This window comes from Artemia sp. Qi Xiang Cuo, chromosome 1 (genome assembly GCF_049724085.1).
Source record: "Artemia sp. Qi Xiang Cuo chromosome 1, ASM4972408v1, whole genome shotgun sequence".
In the NCBI taxonomy this organism is placed as follows: domain Eukaryota; kingdom Metazoa; phylum Arthropoda; class Branchiopoda; order Anostraca; family Artemiidae; genus Artemia; species Artemia sp. Qi Xiang Cuo.
The window spans coordinates 22,343,124-22,359,689 of record NC_142794.1 but is presented as its reverse complement, the minus strand read 5'-3'; the positions used below and the strand labels follow the sequence as shown (position 1 = coordinate 22,359,689).

Genomic DNA, 16,566 nt, shown 5'->3' with positions numbered 1-16,566 from the left:
AGGCCTTTTTGGAGTCCCAGGATCAAACATGCCCTTTGTTCCAATAAAAATCCTTATATGTTAACAATAAGCAAATTACATAGGAAATTGCCATGGCCCCGAGGCTTGGGGAGGTGTGTCAACCCCGGAGGCATAGTTATTTGACCTTTGAACTATTCTGAACGAAATTGCTATATATGATCTGATGTATATGGGGGAAAAGGGCTTGGGCGGGGGGGGGCTGGTTTCTCTTTGATAACTTTTGACGCTTAAAAAGGACACTAAAACTTTCGATATCCGATAAAAATTTATACGACCATCCCTTCCATAAAAACCTTATATGTTAACAATAAGCAACTTGCATAACTTACATTCCTTGCCCCAGGGGCGGGGAGGGGGGTTCAATCTCAGAAGTGTTGTTAATCAACTTTTAAACAATGTTCCAAAATTTCATTGTCGATGTGGCAATAAGGCTTTATTAACTTTAGAGGGGACTATTTCAGTTCCCAATTGAATGAGCCCCCTCCAACTTTTATACGACCTTTTTATAGCCATTGCCTTGGAAGCTGGGAGGTGTCAACCCTAGAGGCATAGTTATTTTAACTTTGGACTATTTTGAACATAATGACCACCTCAAAATTTTGGTCAGATCCATTTGCAGGGGAAAAGGTGCAAGGAGGGGGGGATGGGTGGTTTCCGTCTGATTACTTTTGATTCTTAATAAAAAAACTAGCACTTTCAATTTCCAATCAAATGAGACTCCTCCAAAATTGATATAACCAGCCCTTCAATAAAACCCTTCTATGTTGAACAATGGGCAACTAACATAACTTATACCCCTTGCCCCAAGGATCGGGGGATGTTAACCCGGAGGTTTAGTTATTTTGGCTTTGAAATAAATCGAATAAAATGATTATCTCTAAAATTTGATAAGATCCGTTTAGGGAAAAAAGATGTAAGGGGGAGGGCTGGTTGCCCTTCAATCACTTTTGACTCTTAAAAAAGGAACTAGAGCTTTCAATTTCCAATCAAATGAGCATCCTTCAAAGTTAATACGACCAGCCCTTTCATAAAAACCTTATATGCCCCCGGGGCATGACTTACAACCTTTGCCCCTAGATTCTGGGGGTGGGTTTTTTGGCCCCTAGGTGTTGTTATATGATCTTTGGACTATTTTGTACAAAATAGTTATCTCAAAATTTCGAGCAAATATATTTGGGGAAAAGAGGGCCTGGGGGTTAGTTGCCCTTCAATCACGTTTGATTCTTAGAAAGGGCACTAAAAACTCTGATTTTCAATCGAATAAGCCCCCCCTCCCCATGAAGTTCGTAAGATCCCTCCTTCCATATGAAGTGCCTCTCGGAAAAAAATAATAACAAAATTGCCTTATGGCCTTTCAAACAGTTCGGGGTAACAAACTGTACGTAAGAAGCGACTCGGCCTAGTAGCAACCGAAACTCTAGAAAAACATAATTTTGGTAAAAAAAAAAAAAAATGGATACATCAAAAGAATCGTCTTTTTATGCTGGTTCAAAATATATAATATTCATAAAATTTAATTTTGCCCATCAAAAGCAACGAGCCTGGGGAAGTTTGTCTGATTTTTGAAAAAGGAGGGAAACATCCTCAAAATTCAAAAGATCTTTTTGAAAATCACACCATCAGATTCAGTCTATTAGAGAACCCTACTATAGGGGTTTTAAGCTTATATCTGCAAAAATGTGGAAAAATGTATTTTGAATGATTACGAACTTTGTATTCGATAGAAACATATTTGCTAAAAAAAAAAAAAGATCACGGATGCGGTTTTGTTTGTTTTCTTGTTTTTTTCTCCCGAGGGGTGATTGTATCGAACCAACCGTCGTAGAAGATCTAAAGTGAGCTAAACCGAACGGAAATCAAAAGTTCTACTGCCCTTTTTAAGTAACCAAAAGAATTGGAGGTTAACTATCCCCCCACACACGTCCATTTTTACCCAATGATATTTAATAAAATTTAAGATAGCCATCTGATTCAGCATAGTTGAAAGATCTAGTAAATATGCTTTTGGTGGTAACAGGGACCTCTGTAGTCCCTGTAGAAAGGGTCGAAAGTTACACCATTTGTTCATATTGGTCACATACAGTATTTGTTATTGCGAAATATACATACATTTTTCTGAGTAATCTTCTGGGTGTGGAGAAGGATTTTTCAGTGGGGAGGAAATTTTATGGGGAAATTTTTTAGAAGAAATTTAACACAGGGGGAGGAATTTTATGGTATAATTTGAAAAACAATTAGAAATTGAATAAAAACAAACAAGTTTTTCAACTGAAAGTAATGAGTAGTATTGAAAATTAAAACGAACAGAAATTATTCAGTATGCAAGGGGGCCTGCCCCTTTTTTTAACTTTCGCTTTTTAGACTAAAGTCTCAAAGTTCTTTAAAAATACTTCTCATTCAAATTCAACAAGCCTTGTGACTGAGCAGTCTTTCTGTAAGAACTTTGACAAAAAATTGTAAACTTTAGAGTTAAGAGCGAGGGTTGAAGAAAAGGTAACCCACTTCACATACGGAATAATTTCTTTTCGTCTTTTATTTTAATATTGCTCCTTACTTTCAGTTGAAAAACTTTTTTTTTATTTAATACTATGGGCAACGCCTATACTAGGTTATATAGTATTCTCTGATATGAAATGTATAACATTTGTGAAACTATGCGTAGTAGGGCACTTAGATTGTGGCCTTGGAGCTGCAGGTTTCATTACTCTATTGGGTAATATGACCTTGTATACATTAAATAAATGTAAGGCAGCATCCAGAAGGGTTTGTCCGACTCGACCTCCCCGACTCCCGAAATGTTTTTCCGATTCATAAGAACGTAATAAAACTGCATAGACACATTTTGATTGGTTTTTTAATTTTCTTTTTGTAAACCCCCCACAAATAAAAATACCTCCCCTCCCAACAAAATCCTGGCTACGACCCTGAAGACATTTAATACTTTTTAATCATTAAATATTTTAAGTTAAGCCCTTTTTTCTAGGCAATGGATATGATCCAAGTAGTTTTGTCTTCAAGTATTGGCAAAATTTTACATGTATCTGAGAATGTCGACAATATCTTGTCTTATAATCAGGTAGGTTTTTCTTCGATTCGAGAATAATTTTTTGTTTTTCTTGTTTTCAAGTCTAATAACCCAACGATTTCGCAATAGCCTATACTAGTTTTCCAAAATATAAACTAAGATGTCCTTCTGTGGAATTAGGTTTAGCATAGCATAGCTTAATGATTTGATTAGTAGCCATGAAGCTCTTTCGCAAGGAATTGTCTGTTAAATAATCTTCGAGATAACAATGGCTAAGCATGACAAGATGAGAAAAAGGTAATCCTAAAGAAGGACAAACGAGGATAGCCAATGAAGCCAATGAAAATAAAAAAAACAACAGTGCAAATATTTCGGCAAAAAAAAATCGCTCAGTGAAGAAATAGAAAAATTAAAATATATCGTAAAAATCCACCTCTAAAATTAATAAATCATTTCAGTGGCTGGAAGGTGTAATAAATAAATCTCTTTTACTTAAGTGGTTGTTTTACGTTTTTTTTTTTTTTAATGGTTGTCTTTTGCAGTTTGATTTTATATTTCTATTTCTGCACTAATATATTTCTATTTCTGCACTGACAGAGCGGAGTTCTCCCTCGCACTGTTTTTCATTTTCACTGGCTGGACTTTTTTACTCATATCTTATTCTCATCTTGTCAGGGGACTGTAGGGCCATTTAAGCGGATCGTGTTAATCACCAGTGCTTTCGCCAGATGGTGTTAGTTTCATCCACTTGGGTTAGCAAAATTACAAAAAGACGACCAATTTTTTTTCAAAAATCTGCTCGATCTAAACTGTAAGGTTTTGAAAGAAAAAGTGCGAGTAAAAATATTATTGGAAAATTTTGTTGCTTAATCTGCAGTTTACATGCTCAAACACTAGCTTAATCTGGTTACAATACAATGAAGCACCTCACTTTTAATAAAATAAGTACTAATAGTCAACATAGTAGCTTTGACGGAATTGAGTTTAAGATAAATTAGTTTTTCTGATAAAAGTAAAGAATAATTTTGTTCGCTAAAGAGATAGTTTTTTGACAAAAATAAAGAGAAACTTTTGGTCGTTTCTGTAAAACAAACAAAACTAGGCCTCTATTTTGCAGTTTAGATAGCATATTTTTTTATGGAACGATCAAATAAACAGGCTCGAGGTATTTTCCTATATTGGTAGAATTGCAAGAAACATGCTAGATCTGCAAGAAACACTTTGATATGATCAAGAGTATAGAATTGAACCTTTAGACAATTTTTACGATACTGAATTTTCCTACTTGTTCAAGTGACTTCAATTGGAGGGGAAGTTAGGGGTGCCTGAGCTCCCTAGATATTTAGAAATACCTGTTTGGTACTTTCATTGACAAAATTGAATAAAATATATTTGCCCTCCCCCTATATAGGGGAAAATACACTGCCCCTCCCCGCGATTTTTTTGTAAATTGGCGTCCTTAAGATAGCCTACAACTAGTCTAGCTACTAGAATTAGTCTAGTTCTGTTAGTCAGTAAGTGTTCTGCAAAACTTATCAAGGGGTTTTGGGAGGAAGAGTATACAAAATGGTGTAATTGTAAACGTCAGACTCAATTTTTTTTTTTTATGAACAGGCCAGGATTTACTAATAGAATCACTAGGCCTGGGCCTAGGTGTTTGACCATGCCAGGGGTGCAATAAATGATCACTCATTGATTTTGTCCTTAAAAAATAAAATGGACTGCTGTGATTTACTGTCAAGTACCATACGCACTCTGCCGCCGCGCTGCCTATTCACAAAAAAAGTGATTTTAAAACAAGAGAGGAATTCCGTGGCCACTTATAAACTGTTAGAATGATGTCTTACAAGAATGGCAGCTGAGAGTTCGGTATCAACTCTCTATTTCATTACTTTCGGCTCAACAGTTGCGTTCTGTTCAGTGCTTCCACTATCCCCAAATCTACGGTGATTTTCCTGAAAATCTCACAAAAACGGAGCGGCAGATTACTTGGGCCTAGAAGCGTAAGGGCTTTAAATCCGGCCCTGACTATGAATATTATTATGGTGCCTTTTTTATACTTTCCAGCCTTTCCACTTCAGACATGGCACACGAAGTGCCATATTTGGGTTTTGTATGACACTTTATGATTTTGTTGTCAAGGCAAGTTCATAAAAAGTACATATATATAAAAACTAAAATTCAAATGATTACGTACCTAAATGTCTATGGTATTTCATTACCCCAATAGTGGTGGAGAAAAAAAGAAAAAAGGAGACACATCAACTATTTCAGGAGAACCATGCTGATTTCATTGATGCACTATTCATTTAGATCTGACATCAGCTTTAAGCTCTTTTCTCAGGCTCTTTCTTCAGGCTCTTCTTTTTTAAGGGGTTTCAGGCTCATGTTTTTATATTCCTACAAATTTGCTCTGCAACAAAATTTTACTATGAAGATTAATCGAAATAATAGTTATCATTCTTGAATCACTTTACATTTTTTTTTTTTTTTTTATAAGACAGATTTCGTCAAAACGTGTTTTCAAAATTTTGATTACTATGGGCCCTGTTTCCCACAGCAACCTCCCACATTTTTGCACTGGTCTTCCTCATGTTATCTTTTCTCCGCACACTGCGTATGGAATGGGCAATCGAAAAAAATTAGGAGGAGTATCAAACTAGGTTGGGTGAGGATACCCTTGAATGGCGTCGATCTTCCACCCTACCCCCATGTGAAAGGCTCAATAAATATACCTCCAGTACTGATAGAGTTCCCGCAGCTTCAGGACCAAGGGCCCTAAATCGAGCAGAAGGTAGGCATTCAAAATTTGGTAATAAACGGGGCAAAAACTTTTAGTTCTAATTGGCCAAAGGCTTCTATTGTATATCTCCGGTAACTTATAACTCCGTGAAAAAACTGGTTCTCATAGCACAAAAAATTGGCTTGCCTGAAAACGGTCCCGGACAGTACTAAAAATCTGTCTTCTCTTTAATGACCGAAACTTATAGGCCATTCTTTTGTGCTTAAGTCGAAGACCCAATTTTTAGAACGAACTTGAATAGAATGGATTCCCTCATATATAGAACCCAAAATAAGCCAAAAAATTTCTTTCCAATTTGCCTAGACTAGAAGTTTTTCGATTCGGTTACAGAAGTTGCTGGATTTGGAATGTTTTTGAGTAGCCCAGACTAAAATATTCGTTTTATTTAAAAACAGGTCAAAAAATTGTTCGTCTTCAACTTGGGTGAAACTTTCAGGGTGTGCTGACGGGACCAAGGGGACATCAGTGAAGAGAAAAAAAAAATCTGATTCTTGACACTCAAAAACAAGTCTAATTCTTTTGTCGGTAGGCTACTTGTCCATTATTCGGTACACACTCGAGAAATGAAGTTTGGTTAAACATAATGAAATATACCGATATATGATGGGATTACAATACTTTAGTAACAAAATTATGAAAACTGCAACGAAGAGTTATGGTGGGGGGTGGCACAGAACCCATTATATTAAATACCTATTTAATCTAACCTAACCCAATCCAAATACCCTTTCTATATATTAAATATTTAATAAAAATACGCTTACAAGGTACAAGGTAGATTTCAACTGAGCCTAGGATAATTTTCTTCGGACACTGACAGGTAAAAACTAGTTATTGTCTAACCTGTAGATTAAATATAAAGAAACAAGTTTTTTTTAACTGAAAATAAGGAGCGATAAGTTTTTATATTTAAACGAAAAAACTTTTTTTTTTATATTTAATTTCTAAACGTTTTTGAATTAATGCAGCTTTGATTTTGGCTCACCGTACATGAATAATTAAAACGAAATTTGCACATTACTTTTACTTTTACTTTAGCTAAATGGCTTTCTCAAAATTTTGATCTGACGTAACTTACGAATTACGTAACTTTCATAACGAACTTCTATATTCGTATATTTTTATTAGGTATATTAGGGGGTTCGCCCCTAGTCAATATCTCGCTCTTTACGCTAAAGTTCAAATTTTGTTCAAATTCTTTAAGAATGACCTCTTAATCACAAAGGTCGGTAATTAGAATAAACAGCTCTGATGACAGTACAAAAAAATCTTTAGCGTAAAGAGCGAGGTAATGATTAGGGGGTGAACCCAATCAAATATGTAATAATTTCTGTTTGTTTTAAGTTTTGATGCTGCTCCTTACTTTCAGTTGAAAAAATTGTTTGTTTTTTTTATTTCTGATCTCTTTTTGAATAATGCTGGGAAATCCAGCGCCTCCTTCATAGCAATGTCATTTCCCCTCTTAAAAATTCCTCCATGGAAAGATCCTCCCACAAAAACCCCCACCCCTCCCCCCCAACTACCAGAAAAAATCCCCCCTGAAAAATATCGGTATACTTCCCAATAACAAAAACTATATGTAAACATTGGGCAAAGTTCATAACTTACAGACCTTCCCCCGGGGACTGTGGGGGATTAAGTCGTCCTCAAAGACATAATTATTGTATTTTTTTACCATGCTTAACAAAATGGTTATCTCAAAATTTTGATCGGGTGACTTTGGGGAAAAAAGAGCGTGGGAGGGGGTCTAGTTGCCCTCCATTGTTCGGTCACTTAAAAAGGGCACTAAAACTTATAATTTTCGTTCAAATGAGCTCTCCCCCGATATTCTAGGACCACTGGGTCGACACTATCACCCCTGGAAAAAAAGCATATAAACACGAATGCGTGATCTTTCTTCTGGCAAAAAATATAAAATTCTACATTTTTGCAGATAGGAGCTTGAAATTTCTATAATAGAGTTCTCTGATACGCTGAATTTGATGGTGGGATTTTCATTAAGATTTTATGAATTTTAGGAGGCGTTTCCCCCCTTTTTTGAAAACGAGATAAATTTCTCAGTTGCGTAACATTTGATGGGCAAAACTAAACTTAATGAAACTTATATATTTGAAATCACCATAAAACTCTGATTCTTTTGATGCATCTATTGGTATCAAAATTCCGTTTTTTAGAGTATCGATTACTGCTGAGCCGGGTCATTCCTTACTTACATTTCGTTACCACGAACTGTTTTATCCACATTCTTGAGTGGGTACCGAATAATGCACAAGTACCCTTTTGTCTTTTCCGGTGTGTAGGAACTTGATGGACATGTAGACTGAGCAAAATTGACTTTAGTGAGTCTTCAATTGTCTAAAAATGTGGGAAAAATTTGGGTTCGTCAATTTTTGTTGCAAGAAATTTTGATTTATTTTTGATCCGTTTGAAGCTTACAGGATATGTAAACAGGAACAAGGAGAATTCAACGAAGAAAACATAAATTGAAAAAAAAAATTGTTTGTGTCGAATGATGAAACGCGAAATGGGACATTTTTGTTCAATCAACTTGATCTTGCAGTTATATAGACTGGGTAAACGGAACCTCAATGAAGACAAAATCAATGGAAAAAGACGATATGACTCTATTGATTCGTCAAACTCCAAAAAGGGTCAACATTTCATTTTTCCCATCGACTTGAAACTTACAGTTGAGGCGGACGGAACTAGGGAGACCTCAATGATAACAAAAGATTAAAACATTACTGGTTTCATCGATTTGTGCTGCGAAGAAATCAAATTTTTTTCTCAAATTGGCTTCAAACGTTTAGGGCATGTATACAGTGCACGGGAACCACGCTGTCTATGAACCATGGGAACCGCGCTATAGGAACAGCGATGAAGATGGAAATGAAGAACTGGCTCTTTTGATTTTTGACATATAATAAGTTGCAAAAAAAAATAGGAAGCTTACAAGGCCTGCACCTCGACGAAAAAAAACAAAACAAAAAAAACCTGCATTTTATCGATTCACAGCCCCCGAAAATTGACACTTTTTTTCTTTTTTTTTTCTATCGGTGGCTTGGAACCTATTGAGTGAATAGAAAGCACCAAACGGATCTCAATGAAGACAGAATCTTGAAAAAAGTTTGGCTTTGACAATTTTTGATTCAAGAAAATTTGAAAAAATTCTTCCAGTTGACTTAGAACTTATTATTCCCACTAGAAACTTTGTTCCTATTAAAATTGTGTTAATAAAAAAAAACGGCTTAAAAAGCATTAAAAAAAACTATTTGAAAGAGAAGTAAAGTAAAGAAGGAAGATTAAAGAAAAAGTGGTGTAATATAAAGTAAAGAGTGATATAAATAAACCATCAGCAGAAACAAAGTCATATAACAAGTCAACTTGAAATGAACATATTTTTTTTTTTTTTTAAAGAATAAATAATACGTAATACGAACGGTAAAAAAAATGTATTATCAAGTCGAACTGAAGACAAATGGTAATTACCATAAGCGATATTTTGGTTACTACCCCTCAAAGCCTCTAAAGGCTAAAAAGTATTTTGCACTTTGCCGATATCAATAAATATATAGAACAGAATAGGCTATTTTTTGTTCTCTATAACTTCAAATAAAAAAAAATACAACACTGATAAAGTTCACAGGAAAGAAAATAAAAATTTTGCAGAGGAAATACAATTATAGCTTCCAATTATTTTCTTTATTTGAAAGGACCTTTTTTTCATACCCTTCCTTTTTCTATGTTTTCTTTTTTCCATTATTTTCAAAAACTCCCTTCTCCATATTTTCCTTTTCGTTCAAAAGCATAGAAAATTCTTACCTAAGTAAAGCTTTTAGAAGAAACATTAGTAGGCTAATTTTGAAGTATCCTACTTGCTTTAAGCGATGATTGGATTGTAAATCAGTAAACGATTCCTTCTAATCTAAATTTCCAATGAATGTATTTAAAATAGAGAACTGACAAAAATTGACAGCATATCAGGATACTCAAACTGGATTGATTTTGTAAAATACATAATGGGCTAATTAAAAGAATTATTCCTGGAAGTTTGAGCAGTTCTTGATTTTCAGAGTTTAAATAATAAAATTGAAACTTTTCAAAACATATATTGCTTTCAGTATGGAACAACTATTCTAATACCGTCTAATAGCAGTGTGATAAAAAGTTCATTAATTTCCTCTAAATGCATCGAGAGTTGAAGGTTTTATTTATTGGAATTTACACGTATAAAATGTTACGGATGATGTGATAAATATGTACTGCGGGAAATGTCTAAGGACATGTTTAGGAATTCGTCACAGCGATGGGATATGAAATAAGAAGCTTAACAAGGGTATGTCTGTGACTGTTCCAACTGTCTGCGACTGCAGTAAAATAAATATTAAGAGGTTAAATCACCTTATCATAGGCAGCGCATTAGCGCTGCCTTAGTAAAGAACAATGTTGGCACAATGTATTATTTATTTATTTCTTTTCATGCCCGGGCACTTCGTATCAAAGAAGTCTTCGTGGAAACTTCGGAAAGGACTTATTCAATTGGAAATCAGAGTGGCTAGAGCCATTTTTAATAGGTTAAAGTAATGGGAAGAGATCTAGTCCCTCGTCCGTCATTTTTCAAATCCCATCCATTCCACATGTAGGGATAGCCCATTCCTTTAATGTAATCGAGTTACACCGACAAAATATATTTTGTTAGGAGGAAACTGTCACACAACTCTCATGGCTAGAGTTTTAAGATATGCACTAAGGGCATATAAAACGATGTTGGCACAATGTATTATTTATTAGTTTTTTTTTTCCTTTAGAGCAGGGCACGTCGTATCGAAGAAGTTGTCGTCAAAACTTCGAAAAGGGCTCATTAAATTGGAAATTGGACTGGCTTGTGCCCTTTTTAATAGTCGAAAGTGATTGGAGGGAGACTAACACCCCTTCCACGCCCACCATTTCCCTGATAGTGACTATGATAGTGACTTAGAAAAGAAATGGCCTCATTCCACATAGAGTGGATAAGTTGATTTTCATTCGCGATAACTATAGCCACATCCCGCAGTTCTAATATACTTCTGAATGTTGCCTGAAGGAGTTTTTTTTCGGCGCACTAATATTCAGAGATAAATGATGAATACGGTAATACGGTATTCGAAGTTTTGTATACAGTAATTTTTGAGGAATAAAAATAATTCTAATTTTGATTATTAATTCTGTTAGAAAAACATAGCTCTTAGATATTTCAACTATTCTGCAAGGATTCTGAAATGCCACAGTCATTTCTTTTTTACCAGATTTCTACTTCTCTTGATGAATAACGAGAAGATCAGCGTCCAGCCAGCGACTCGCAAAGTTTCTACCTCATGAATAGGTAAAATATCTTGTAAATAAAAATTGGATGTGAGGAAGACTAAAATCTATTCTGTAAATCATATACAACAACTTTCTATATAAACCTTATATGCCCCCAGGGCATAACTTACAACCCTTGCACTGAGGCCTCTGAGGGGGTTATTATTCTAAAAGACCTAATTTCCAGAACTTTCAACTACGTTGAACAAAATGGATATCTCAAAAATTTTGGTTGGATGTGTTTGGGAAAATGATGGACGTGTGAGGGGCGTTAGTCGCTGTCCAATCACTTTCAACTATTAAAAAAGGCACTAGCCCTTTTTACTTCCAATTAAATGAGCCCGTTTGAAGTTTCTATGACAACGCTTACTATGTAAACTTTATATGACCCCAGTGCATAACTTACAACCCTTGCCCTGACGGCTCTGAGGGGGTTATCATCCTAAAAGACTAAATTTCCAGAACTTTCAACTACGTTGAACAAAATGGATATCTCAAAATTTTAATTCGATGTGTTTGGCAAAATGATGGGCATGAGAGGGGCGTTAGTCGCTATCCAATCACTTTCAACTATTAAAAAGGCACTAGCTCTTTCAATTTCTAATTGAATGAGCCCTTTTGAAGTTTCTATGACAACGCTTTCAATAAAACCCTTATATGCCCCCAGGGCATAACTTACAACCCTTGCCCTGAGGGATATGGTGGGAGGGTTTTTCATCCTTAAAGACCTAATTTCCAAAACTTTCAACTATGGTGAATAAAATGGGTATCTAAAAATTTTGATTGGATGTGTTTGGGGGAATGATGGGCGTGTGGGGGGCTAGTTGCCCTCCTACCACTTTCGAATATTAAAAAGGGCACTATCCCTTTAAATTTCCAATCGAATGAGTCCCTTTTGAAGTTTCTTCGACAAGGCCTTCTATAAAAACCTTATATGCCCTCAGGGTATAACTTAAAACCCTTGCCCTGAGGGTTGTGGGGGAGTGTCCACCTCAAAAAGGTATTTTCTATCTGGAAATCAACTACACTGAACAAAATGGCTATCTCAAAATTTTGATTGGATGTGTTTGGGGGACTGATAGGCGTGGGGAGAGGGCTAAGTGCCCTCCAATCACTTTCGACTATTAAAAAGGGCACTAGCCCTTTGAATTTCCAATCGAATGAGCCTGTTTTGAAGTTTCTAGGACAACACCTTCTATAAAAAGCTTATATTCCCCCAGGGCAAAACTTAAAACCCTTTCCCTGACGGCTCCGGGGGAGTGTCCTCCTCAAAAACATATTTTCTATCTGGAAATCAACTACGCTCAACAAAATGATTATCTCAAATTTTTGAATGGATGTGTTTGGAGAAATTAGGGGCGTGGGGGGGCTAAGTCCCTCCAATCACTTTCAACTATGAAAAAGAGCACTAGCCCTTCTAATTTCCAATCGAATGAGCCTTTTTTGAAGTTTCTACAACAACGCCTTCTATATCTGGAAATCAACTACGCTGAACAAAATGGCTATCTCAAAATTTTGATTGGATGTGTTTGATGAAAAGATGGGCGTGAGAAGGGGATCAGTTGCTTTCCAATCACTTTCTACTATTAAAAAGGGCCCTAGCCCTTTGAATTTCCAATTGAATGAGGCCTTTTTCAAGTTTATAGGACAAAGATTTCAATGAAAACCTTATATAACCCCAGGGCATAACTTATAACCCTTGCCCTGAAGACTGTGGGGGGAGTGTCCTGCTAAATGGTATAATTTCCTGAACTTTGAACTGCATGGAACAAAATGGCTATCGCAAAATTGGATATGTTTGGGGAAATGGTGGGCGTGGAAGGGGTGTTATTTGCTTTCCAATCACTTTCGACTATTAAAAAGGGAACTAGTTATTTCAATTTCCAATTGAATGAGCCCTTTCTGCAGTTTCTGCGACAACGCGTTATATAAAAACCTTATATGCCCCCTGGGCACTATTAAAAGGGCAAAAGCCACTCCAATTTGCAATTGAATGAGCGCTTTTCAAAGTTTCTCCGACAACTTTTTCGATACGAAGTGCCCTGCTCTATAGGAAAAAATTAAAAAGTAATAAATTGTGCCAACATCGTTCTTATATGCCCCCAGGGTATAAATTAAAACTCTTGCCCTGAGGACTGTGGGGGAGTGTCCTCCTCTTTACTTAGTCCCCGTTGCTTGTCTCGTTCTCGAGTGTCCCCGTTCTTTACTTAGGCAGTGCGATTGCGCTGCCTATGATTTATGCAACAACTTTCTACATAAACCTTACAGGCCACCAGGGCATAACTTACAACCCTTGCACTGAGGGCTCTGAGGCGGGTATCATCCTAAAAGACCTAATTTCCAGAACGTTCATAAAAAAAACGTTCAGAACAAAATAGATATCTCAAAATTTTGATTAGATGTGTTTTGGAAAATGGTGGGTGTGAGACGGGCGTTAGTCGCTATCCAATCACTTTCAACTATTAAAAAAGGCACTAGCCCTTTCAAATTCCAATTGAATGAGCCCTTTTGAAGTTTCTACGACATCACTTTCAATAAAAACTTTATATTCCCAAGGGCATAACTTAAAACTGTTGCACTGAGGCCTCTGAGGGGTTTATCTCCCTAAAAGACCTAATTTCCAGAACTTTCAACTACGTTGAACAAAATGGATATCTCAAAATTTTAATTCGATGTGTTCGAGATAATGGTGGGCGTGAGAGGGGCGTTATTCGCTATCCAATCACTTTCAACTATTAAAAAAGGCACTGGCCCGTTCAATTTCCAATTGAATGAGCCCTTTTGAAGTTTCTACGACAACGCTTTCAATAAAAACTTTATATGCCCCCAGGGCATAACTTATAACCCTTCCCCTGAGGGCTTTTGGGGAAGGGGTTGTCATCCTTAAAGACCTAATTTCCCAAACTTTCAACTACGTTGAATAAAATGGCTATAAAAAAAATTTGATTGGATGTGTTTGGAGAAAAGGTGGGCGTAAGAGGGGGGTTAGTTGCCCTCAAATAACTTTCGTCTATTAAAAAGGGTAGTAGCCCAATCACTTTCGACTATTAAAAAGGGAATCAGCCCTTTCAATTTTCAATCGAATGAGGCCTTTTCGAGGTTCCCACGACAACTCCTTCGACACGAAGTGCCCTGGTCTAAACAACAACAACAACAACAAAATATCACTAATCACTTTTGACTGTTAAAAAGGGTACTAGCCCTTTGAATTTCAAATCGAATGAGCCCTTTTCCTGAACAAAATTGCTATCTCAAAATTTTTATTGGATGTGTTTTGGGGAATGATGGGCAGGGGGGGGGGGCGAGCTAGTTGCCCTCCAATATTTTTCGACTATTAAAAAGGGCACTAGCTCCTTGAATTTCCAACCGAATGAGCCATTTTCGAAGTTTCTACGGCAACGTCTTCTATAAAAACATTATAAACCCCTAGGGCATAACTTACAACCCTTGCCCTGAAGGCTGTGGGGGATTCTCCTCCTAAAAATATAATTTCTATCTGGAAATCAACTACGCTGCACAAAATGGCTATCCAAAAAATTTTGATTCGATGTGCTTCGCGAAAAATACTGGAGGGCAACTAGCTCGCCCCCCCCCCATGCCCATCATTCCCCAAAACACATCCAATAAAAATTTTGAGATAGCCATTTTGTTCAGGAAAAGGGCTCATTCGACTTGAAATTCAAAGGTCTAGTACCCTTTTTAATAGTCGAAAGTGATTAGTGATATTTTGTTGTTGTTGTTGTTGTTTAGACCAGGGCACTTCGTGTCGAAGGAGTTGTCGTGGGAACTTCGAAAAGGCCTCATTCGATTGAAAATAGAAAGGGCTGATGCCCTTTTTAATAGTCGAAAGTGATTGGGCTACTACCCTTTTTAATAGACGAAAGTTATTTGAGGGCAACTAACCCCCCTCTTACGCCCACCTTTTCCCCAAACACATCCAATCGAAATTTTTTTATAGCCATTTTATTCAACGTAGTTGAAAGTTTTGGAAATTAGGTCTTTAAGGATGACAACTCCTCCCCCCACAGCCATCAGGGCAAGGGTTATAAGTTATGCCCTGGGGGCATATAAAGTTGTTATTGAAAGCGTTGTCGTAGAAACTTCAAAAGGGCTCATTCAATTGGAAATTGAAAGGGCTAGTGCCTTTTTTAATAGTTGAAAGTGATTGGATAGCGACTAACGCCCCTCTCACGCCCACCATTTTCTCGAACACATCGAATTAAAATTTTGAGATATCCATTTTGTTCAACGTAGTTGAAAGTTCTGGAAATTAGGTCTTTTAGGGAGAAAACCCCCTCAGAGGCCTCAGTGCAAGAGTTTTAAGTTATGCCCTTGGGCATATAAAGTTTTTATTGAAAGCGATGTCGTAGAAACTTCAAAAGAGCTCATTCAATTTGAAATTGAAAGGGCTAGTGCCTTTTTTAATAGTTTAAAGTGATTGGATAGTGACTAACGCCCCTCACACGTCCACCATTTTCCAAAACACATCCAATCAAAATTTTGAGATATCTATTTTGTTCTGAACGTTTATTTTATGAATGTTCTGGAAATTAGGTCTTTTAGGATGATACCCGCCTCAGAGCCCTCAGTGCAAAGGTTGTAAGTTATGCCCTGGTGGCATGTAAGGCTTATGTAGAAAGTTGTTGCATAAATCATAGGCAGCGCAATCGCGCTGCCTAAGTAAAGAACGGGGGCACTCGAGAACGAGACAAGAAACGGGGACTAAGTAAAGAGGAGGTCACTTCCCCACAGTCCTCAGGGCAAGAGTTTTAAGTTATGCCCTGGGGGCATATAAGAACGATGTTGGCACAATTTATTACTTTTTAATTTTTTCCTATAGAGCAGGGCACTTCGTATCGAAAAAGTTGTCGGAGAAACTTTGAAAAGCGCTCATTCAATTGCAAATTGGAGTGGCTTTTGCCCTTTTAATAGTGCCCAGGGGGCATATAAGGTTTTTATATAACGCGTTGTCGCAGAAACTGCAGAAAGGGCTCATTCAATTGGAAATTGAAATGACTAGTGCCCTTTTTAATAGTCGAAAGTGATTGGAAAGCAAATAACACCCCTTCCACGCCCACCATTTCCCCAAACACATCCAATTTTGCGATAGCCATTTTGTTCCATGCAGTTCAAAGTTCAGGAAATTATACCTTTTAGCAGGACACTCCCCCCACAGTCTTCAGGGCAAGGGTTATAAGCTATGCCTTGGGGTTATATAAGGTTTTCATTGAAATCTTTGTCCTAGAATCTTGAAAAAGGGCTCATTCGATTGTAAATTCAAAGGGCTAGTAGTAGAGGTGACCCTAAAGCTCCGACGAGAACACCCTGCTGCCACCTACAAATTTTTTTACATAATTCATGGATGGTTATGTGT

General features: G+C 36.8%; 1 protein-coding gene across 1 annotated transcript in view; it reads left to right on the top strand.

The window, feature by feature from the left end:
- Positions 1-16,566, top strand: part of LOC148956118 (circadian locomoter output cycles protein kaput-like) — a 519,799-nt gene that overhangs the window by 163,370 nt on the left and 339,863 nt on the right. The window contains exon 4 of the mRNA XM_089094058.1: positions 3,005-3,097. Coding sequence (XP_088950184.1) covers positions 3,005-3,097 — 93 coding nt within the window. The remainder of the gene's footprint in view (positions 1-3,004; positions 3,098-16,566) is intronic.